General features: G+C 36.7%; 1 protein-coding gene across 4 annotated transcripts; it reads left to right on the top strand.

The window, feature by feature from the left end:
* The first annotated feature begins 1,366 nt into the window (after positions 1-1,366).
* LOC149208145 (protein CYPRO4-like) lies at positions 1,367-7,945 on the top strand. Of its 4 annotated transcripts, XM_089395942.1 has the most exons (7): positions 2,384-2,483; positions 3,505-3,594; positions 5,005-5,067; positions 5,222-5,284; positions 5,355-5,411; positions 5,513-5,643; positions 7,540-7,945. In XM_089395942.1, the coding sequence occupies exons 2-7, from the start codon at positions 3,546-3,548 to the stop codon at positions 7,813-7,815; spliced, it is 639 nt and encodes a 212-aa protein (XP_089252068.1). In that variant the 5' UTR covers positions 2,384-2,483; positions 3,505-3,545; the 3' UTR covers positions 7,816-7,945. The 4 variants fall into 4 exon arrangements, with proteins under 4 accessions (XP_089252066.1, XP_089252065.1, XP_089252068.1 ...); XM_089395940.1 differs by lacking the exons at positions 2,384-2,483; positions 3,505-3,594 and adding an exon at positions 1,367-2,039 and having other exon boundaries at positions 5,243-5,284; XM_089395939.1 differs by lacking the exons at positions 2,384-2,483; positions 3,505-3,594 and adding an exon at positions 1,368-2,039.
* Positions 7,946-8,850: the final 905 nt, after the last annotated feature.

Below are 8,850 nucleotides of genomic sequence, written 5' to 3'. Positions count from 1 at the left end.
TTAAATTTAATATATTGAGTTTAAATATTAAAGTTTATAATATTAAATTATTAATAAATTATATTAATAATATTTATTTTCTAATAATTATTAATAAAATTTCAAAAAATATTTATATTAATAATATGATAAATTAAAAAAATATATATATTTATACTAATAGTATGATTTATTGGGTTAATATAAATTTTTATGTTAATACTTATGTAAATATTTGATGTATTTTTATAAATATATATAAATCACATTTACTAATCGTATTAATTTAATTTGACAATGGTACTAATTTAATTTGACAAATATTATATGTATGCCATGAATATATCGCTTTCACAAAACAGGTCATGGGCATTGGGGAGTGCGCAGTGTAGAGAGTTTGTTTTGTTTTACCATGTTCGGCTCCCTGCATATATCGCTTTCATAAATTCTGTTATGGTGACCGCGCAGTGTAGAGAGTTTGTTTTGTTATACCATTATATCTTCACATGTATTTTATATATGCCATCGATTCAACGATGTTCGGCAGGCGAGGTATATACCTATCGCATGAAATGTAACCCCGTGGACCACGTAGGATACATCACGTGGACTGTTCATAAATTTGAGGAATTGTTTGCATTTTTCTCGTATATTTGTTTTTATTTATATATCTGTCATATATATAAATATAAAACGTGGGCTATTAATTAGGCCGATAGGCCTTCCTTTGGAACAGACTTCGTCGTCCTTTTCATTCTGACGTTGACAACTGTCATTAACAGCCAAATTGACATTTGGGTATTTTGCATCTTGCAGTTTCGCATTTGTTATGCCACTGTGCGCTGGGTATTTTGCATCTTGCGTATGGTGCGGTGAACGTGGCGGTCTCGAATCTTCACCCATGAAGCCGGCAGAAATATCTGCAAATTTGTTACAGACACTCTTCTCTACGCCATTTTCCCGGACTTCGCATTACCAGACTCGATGTCAGCCGAAGAAACCGAGTCCCGATTGAAACCCTCAGTATGGGACTCGAACCCGCGGGCTTCCGTTCCATTTGCCGGTGAAACCCTCAGTATGGGACTCCTTGCGGGCTCTCACGGGTGGTTTTGTGCAAACCACAGCTAGCGATGTTGTTCAGAACGCTATAAACAGTCGTATTAAAGGTCATCCCGATAAAGCTAGGGTTAACATGCATAGGGTCAGGGTTCGAGTTTCTCTGAGCATGGCTCAGGTTTTGAAGCACGATGAGCACTTGATTTCTAAGGCGGTGGAGGCCTTTTATGAACGGGACGTGGATTCCATGAGGGCGGCGTCTCGGATGGAGAAGCTTTTGTGCAATAAGGAGATGGTAGATGTCTCTGTGAGGATGTCAAGCGCCATGTATGCTCAGTTCGTGCAGCAAGCCTTTCAGGCACCGCGTTGCTCAGTTGTAAAGAAGAAATGGGATTGAAAAAACCAAGAGGCGTATATACACACATTGGGTTGAATAATTTAGTGCACATTGAGGCAATGACACGGCTTAGAGCCGCTGTAATGATCAATAAATAGTCAGGCAAGATGCAACATTGCCTCAATTATTTGTAGGATCAGGCTGTATTTAGTGTTTGACAGGTCTTTCCATTTTTTGTAGTTCTGGGTTAGAATTGTTTTGCTTCCAGGAAGGTCAATATTGCCAAGACCTTGATTTCAAGTTTTTTCAAACAGAAGAGTTTTTGGGTGTTACAAATGGTGGAGTTTGCAGATTGAAGCTGTGTTTTATGAAGGGTATCTGCGAGAGATGTTATCATAGTTTTTTATTTTGAGGAAACCCAAACCTGTAATAGCGTTTTTCTGGGTTACCCTTTAAGGTGTCACAAGGGTTCCCAAATTGAGGGTTTTAAGCTGCTTTTAGAGGGTTTTCTGAACCAGGATCTGGGTATTTTGAGAAATGTCAGGGGAAGAGTATTTGGAGGTCAAGTTCAGGCTCCATGATGGTACAGACATTGGTCCCAGAAGATATTTATCTGCCACCACTGTTGCCACCTTGAAGGAAAGCGTCCTTGCACAATGGCCCAAAGGTAAGGATTTCATTTCTATCATTTTTTTAATAATTTTACGTCTATTTAGTTAGTCTGGAATCTCAGGCCTCGTTATTATTATAGATCAGTTTTTGGTTGAAGGTGCATTTTTCGGATACTCTTCCGCTTGCAGGGCTTTGCCATCTTTCTCTTGGAACTTGAAAACAGAAATTCTTGACCACAGATCTAGGATTTTAAAATAGGTCCAATCCCACAACTCACACACACACACCTGAAAATAAATAGTAAAGTTTGATAGCGCAGGGTGGTTTATAGAGCTACAATAAATACTACACATAGCTATCCATCAGGAAGGGGGAGCGAGGAAACTGGAATTTGAACCTGGTTCATCCTCACGACAACTGCTCCAAGTTGCCTCTTGGCCACAGCCTGGTGCATGAACACATACATGTTTGCGTGTGTTTGACTGGAACAGAGAAATAGGTATAACTGTTTGAGATGGGTTCTGGTTCGTGATTTACTGTGTTGAGAATTACTAGATCTGCAAATTCTGCTTAATTCTGTTTAGAATCCTCCATATTTTAGGCAGGTCATTTACATTGTGGCAGAGGATTATCTCTGCAGTCCATTCATCGAGAGATATGATAGGAGATCCCTGGTTGCAACATTCTACTTAATTTTAACCAAAAGATTTGAAGATAATGATTAAATAAGCAGATTTGGCATGAATTGCGGCTTGAGCGAATGCTAGGTCTCATTGCAAGTACAGTGGAGGGGTGGATTTGAGGATTTTTATTTATCATATGACTATTATGCATTTGTATAATATCATCCTGGGGTTTGTGAAAAGGAAGAGCCTGCCCTTGATCAGGTTTTCTTGCTAGAGCAATGGAACAATAACGGAGGGTTAGGATAGAAGAGAACCTTGTATTGTCCACCCATCATAGTTTCCAGACTCTGTTGAGTCTACCTGATCTCTCTGAGTCTGAATGATCTGGTGAGTTGAGTCAACCCAGTTGGTCAAGTCTTGGAAAAAAATGGTCAGCCCCAGGATAACTTGATAAAAGCTCGTTTTCATGGAAAATACTCAGCATGTCAACTCATACTTGGTCAAAACTTGTTGTGCGGTCTACCTTGTGAGTCTTGCTAAGTCAAACCGGAATAAACTCACCAGAGCATCTATAAAGGCATATTCAGGGGTCATTTTGCTCATCTTTACTTGTTTTCAACTCAAATAGGAGAGGGTGTCTTAGCTATGGTATCCAATACCGCCTCTGTCGTCTCCAAATTACAAGGAGGCGGAACTAGGTATGAAGATAAGTTGTGGATTTGAGATGATGTATCAGCAGAGATCACATTATCAGTAAGAGATGGAGAATGCAGAACTCGGACTAAGTGGCTCAGGGGTTGCTAAAGTCCAAAGCTCGGCACTGGAAGCAGCGAGGAGTAGAGATATTGGATGGGAGGCATTCAGGAGAAGCTTTGAGAACAGGGGTTATTTCAGGGGTCTTCTTGAAGGTTCGAAGGAGCATAAGAAGCTTATGGATGAAGCATTGGACTATTACAGAAATACCACACTCTTCTCCAGAGTCAGGTAAGCTTAAATTTTTTTTCACAGATCATCCATCTGATGCACTACCTCCTCAATTTAAGTACACATTATTAGCAGTGAGAAACGTCATAAAATCAAATAATTTCTTTTATTTATTCTATATCTGGCAACTTATTTTTTTTACATGGATGGTAAACCTGGAAAGGATATCTACCCACCCTCATACATTTGAGCGAAGAACTGGTACCTTGCCAGCACGATACCATAATCTGCCGGTAGGTTAAAGAAATTCCTTTATTTATTCGTGAATGGGAATATATTATCTTTACCTGGATGGTAAACCTTGTAAGAAGCTCTACCCACCCTCACACATTTGAGCGAAGAACTGGTAACTTGCCAGGACCATACCATAATCCGCATACCTCAATAATATTCAATATAGTCAAGAGCCACACCTGGCAAATCTCATTCAAGGGAGGAGCATGCCTGTTAGGATTAGAAACCGTGTGTGCCCAGATAGTGCACACATGTATATATTAAACACGCCTCCAAGTTCTATCGATAAAAAATATACAGTACAATGAACATATTACACAAAAAAGGTAGATAGCAGAAAGGCTTTTCCCATAGAAACATATAAAGGGCAGGTAACGTACAAAACACAGCTGTACAGAGTCCAGACACAATCAAATTGCACCCCTTAATGAAGACACATGCCTTCATGCAAGAGTGCAGCATGTGCCTGGTAGTGAAACAGAAATCAAACTATTCCTTTGCAACTTTTCAAGCATCATGCGAAGGAGTGACATATGTCTGGTCAGGAAGCACAACTAACCTATTAACTATTACCTATAAAATTTTGAAGGGGTGTGAGGGGAAACACCACATCCCCACAGGATATGCAGATTTGAGACAACTCAAGTCCATCAGACCCCAGCCAGCAAGAGCACCCTTGATGGGCCACAAGAAGTCAGCAATGGCATGGGAGTGGCAGAAAAGGTTTATTTTCCTATGCCTTGCAAACAGCATCACATGCACCAGTAGGCAAATTGAAACTGAGAAATGCTTCAGCAGTAAAGAAACTGTGTTGTGGCTGGAAATAAAGGGCATCATGGCTTTTTCCCAAAGCAAACTGATATCAGCTCTGCCATATGAGGATAGGACAGATAAGGTCAAATTAAAATGATTATAAAATGCAAACCAATCCTCCAAGGCCTACTAATTTGCACATACCAATTCGAAATCATAGGTCAACCTTACCAAATTCATCATATTACTGTCCAGTAAGTAGTTGACTACGTCATAATTTTATGTTCATTGAAAGAGAAGGCTTAATGACATACGCATTTGTGTGTTGATATCTGGGTGTGAGTAATGCATTAGCATATGTGTTACCATTTAACTTAATATCTGTAGTAACCATTCAATTGGTTTTATTTACAATTCTTGCAGGCTTGAAAGAAAAATATGACAAAGCAATGAGGAGAAATGATGTGAAGGCCATTGTTGTCACTGGTATGCAACTTTGCAGAAGGGATGGAAACTGTACTAAATGTTCAATGGTGTTATAAATCTTTATATATATTCATATATATAGAGAGAGATGTAAATGCTTCTGTTCAAAAATCGAGATGATTTCATGTCTATGTCTCTGTTTTGGCATTGTTAGGTAATGGAAGCATATTCTCAGGTGGTTTTGACATCAACGTTCTCCAGGAAGTACAACAGACTGGTATGCCAAACTAAGTTTTCATACAAAATTCAAACTCATATTCAATTCTCTGTAACTGTGTATCTAGCAGGGAACTTGTCACATTTGGGTAGAGTTTCTGTTGATCTTATGATCAATACTATTGAAGGTAGGCGATCACACATGTTGATGTTACTTATGATGCGAAGTGGATTCTTGGGACTACTAATACCTATCTTATTCTTATCAGTATTGTCTTCACGGTTAAAGATGGACAGTCAAAGACAGGAGTTTCTGGGCGGAAGGGGCACAAGATTCCAGCTCCGAGATTGCTCAAGCTTACTCCAGTGGATGCACATTTGGCTGGAAAGGATAAGTTCCATGGTGGTCAGTTCTCTTGGGTAAGTGTTACTAATATGCATCTTGGTCTTCTGATTTGTATTGTTTTTCTTCCCCTTATGTTGTTTATTTGACTTTAATGTCCTGTTCAATTTTGAACTCCAACTACTACTTGTTTCAAAGTATGTATTGAAAATCATTGGTTTCCATTTCATGAAAAGTAAATTAATGAATGTTTCTATCCATTGCACTCGCAAAATTGTAAACCAAAAATTGAACAAATTTCTATAAGCCAGGGCAGCTATTAGCCATGGAGTTGTACTAGTGTTTGGTCACATTTAAGCATTTTCTAAACCAGCAAAGTTTTTTTGAAAGGGCACAGCCTAATTATTCTAAGTTTTAGTTTTTTTTCATCTGAATTCGGAGATGCAAATTTTGACCAGATTGTTATTTGTTGCTGTTTAATTTTTATTTTTTTTAATGTATAAATGGATTCAATTCGCTTAAAACCCAGTTTTTCCAAACAGAATCTAGTGATACAATCTTTGACTATATCGTGATTTGTTGTTGTTTAAAATTCATTTTTGAATGCACAAATCAATTCAGTTCCCTGAAAAACCCTTGGGATACTAGCCGCCTTCACGGCTCAAACTTGTGATTTCAATAAATCCCACCTGGATTCCAGACAAAATTGATAAAAAAAAATTGTAAACCAAAAATTGAACAAATTTCTATAAGCCAGGGTAGCTATTAGCCATGGGGTTGTACTAGTGTTTGGTCACATTTAAGCATTTTCTAAACCAACAAAGTTTTTTTGAAAGGGCACAGCCTAATTATTCTAAGTTTTAGTTTTTTTTCATTGAATTCGGAGATGCAAATTTTGACCAGATTGTTATTGGTTGCTGTTTATTTTTTATTTTTTTTAATGTATAAATGGATTCAATTCGCTTAAAACCCAGTTTTTCCAAACAGAATCTAGTGATAAGTCTTTGACTATATCGTGATTTGTTGTTGTTTAAAATTCATTTTTGAATGCACAAATCAATTCAGTGCCCTGAAAAACCCTTGGGATACTAGCCGCCTTCACGGCCCAAACTTGTGATTTCAATAAAATCCCACCTGGATTCCAGACAAAATTGATAAAAAAAAAAATATGCTTGAGAAAGAACCAAACATAGAAGAATTAGACTATGATGTTTTGAAAAGCAGTGATATTGTATGAAAAAATAAAAAACAGAGTACCTAAGTTGCTCAGAACTTCATTAATACTTTTGGGGACTTCTTTCAAAGTTTAAGACTTTTTTATGTACAACAAATCCATTTCTCTTAATGAACTGCACTATCCAAATTTGGTGTCGTTTCTGGACAGTAATATTTCTGGTACAGAAATGGTATGGAAATGCGGCCAACATGCAATTAGCCTTTTCTAAAATAAATTAGTCTCTGCACCTGGAACCAAAGTTTAAGATCTTCAACGGGCACAAGATGGTGAATTTCAACGTTTTGTTGCTTGGTCGAATTATCTGGTTGAATATCCAGTAATTTGTGGGGCCTTTCAAATAGCATCTTTAATTTTCAGACCAAACATCCTATTTTACTTGGCAAACCTTCTCAGCTTGTTGCTACATGGCTCATCACCTTTCTTTCAAGAAAAATGAATTCCCTGAACTGTTCCATTAATTTTTAACAGGTCTTGATTCTCCCAAACACAAATTTCAAACATGGCCTTACAGATACACAAAAATTTGGCCATATGCTTTTTCAATATCACCACTATAAACAAATAATAATGTATTAAAAGTTAGCAATTGTCTATGAAGGGATAAGGTACACAAAAAATGACTTCAACTTCATAACATGTAGCAATTGAACTTATAGGACCGTTGGCCTGCAATATAACCTTTATTAGCTCTTCAAGTGTACTAATTTCTGACATCTATTTCTCTTCATCACTGCAGGTTACTGAGAGTGGAAGGCAGGAGCGCCATGTAGTTGCCACTGTTGGTAAATTTTCTGTCATCTGGAACTTCCGTCAAGTAAAAAACAACGATCATGTGTGTTACAAGGGCCAGAATGGGCTAAAAAGCTGCTATTGCTACAAGATTGTTCCAAAAGATGTATCCATTGTGGATAGCAAATTTATGCATGACAAATTTGCTATTACAAATTCTCTAGAAGCTCCACTTGTGGTTGCAACACCAAAGAAAGTGAGCTCTTTCAGCATAGCATCTTAACAATAACATCCATTTCACACTAATCATGGCGTTGAGCAATTAACTCAAGTGATGAATTATAAACAGTTGTACTGGCTTGTGCATATAACATTCCACACCTTATTGGAGTGGAGTAAAACTAAATTCTTTATAGATTTATAATCTGTTGTATAGCTGAGAGATTGGGCATTTGGTGCGTTTGAAGCAATGCTTGTTGTAATCTGTGTAAAGTGATGAACATGAGCTATGCTGCTTGTAAGTCTGTGTAAAGTTATGAATTGATTTTGACACCAGATGCTAACTCTGTCACTTAATTCTTATTTTGTTCAAGTGGACGGTCAGTATTGACATTTTATATAACTATTGACAGTTTATAATGGAGAAATTCGAGGAAATGGAGAGGCTTTTGAATGGTATGCATATTTTTGTCGTGAAAATTCAGAAGAGATGCATTTGATGGCGATCTGGTAGATTGAGTAGCATGCTATTACTAGCTATAAAAGCTTAAGTTCATGGTCACATGGGAGGGAGCTATATTTTATTCTATTGATTTTTTTCTGCTTCTTAACCGAGGCCTCCATTATGCCCGATTTTATAAGAAAATAAGCTTGAGTGGAAGATTTCATTGCTGTGATCGACTCATTTTTTTTGAACAGTTTGTTTATACGCAATTTATCCTATTAATATATTCATTGTTTTTAAGGTTTTATGTTTTAATTCTAAGAGTTTGGTTATGTAATTTTTTACTCCATATTTGTTTGTGTAATTTTTTACTCCATATTTGTTTGTATAGGTCTAAGAAATGTGTATGCCAAAAATTCTTAGAGATGCATTTAATTATTTATGATATGTTTCTAGTGCTTGTTTTGTCACTGCAGAATGATGATATATATGTGGTAAAAACATATATGATTCATGTATAATGATAGTTTTAAATATAATATTAATAATTTTATATGTTATGAGTAATTGTTTAATTATAATATTAAAATTTTAGAGGTAGGATTGCTATTTTATTTAATAGAATTGATAGGTTTTTTTGGTTTGTTTATATTA

This window comes from Pinus tabuliformis, chromosome 1_2 (genome assembly GCF_031772625.1).
Source record: "Pinus tabuliformis cultivar Carrire ecotype Pingquan chromosome 1_2, CPIR1, whole genome shotgun sequence".
Classification (NCBI taxonomy): domain Eukaryota; kingdom Viridiplantae; phylum Streptophyta; class Pinopsida; order Pinales; family Pinaceae; genus Pinus; species Pinus tabuliformis.
This window is presented reverse-complemented; position numbering and strand designations above follow the sequence as displayed.

Excerpts from the sequence above, each read along its gene's own strand:
- LOC149208145 (XM_089395939.1), top strand. The coding sequence starts at position 1,910 with ATGTCAGGGGAAGAGTATTTGGAGGTCAAGTTCAGGCTCCATGATGGT. Across the intron at positions 2,040-5,004 it reads CCTTGCACAATGGCCCAAAG|GCTTGAAAGAAAAATATGAC; the intron begins GTAAGGATTTCA and ends CAATTCTTGCAG. Across the intron at positions 5,068-5,221 it reads GAAGGCCATTGTTGTCACTG|GTAATGGAAGCATATTCTCA; the intron begins GTATGCAACTTT and ends TGGCATTGTTAG.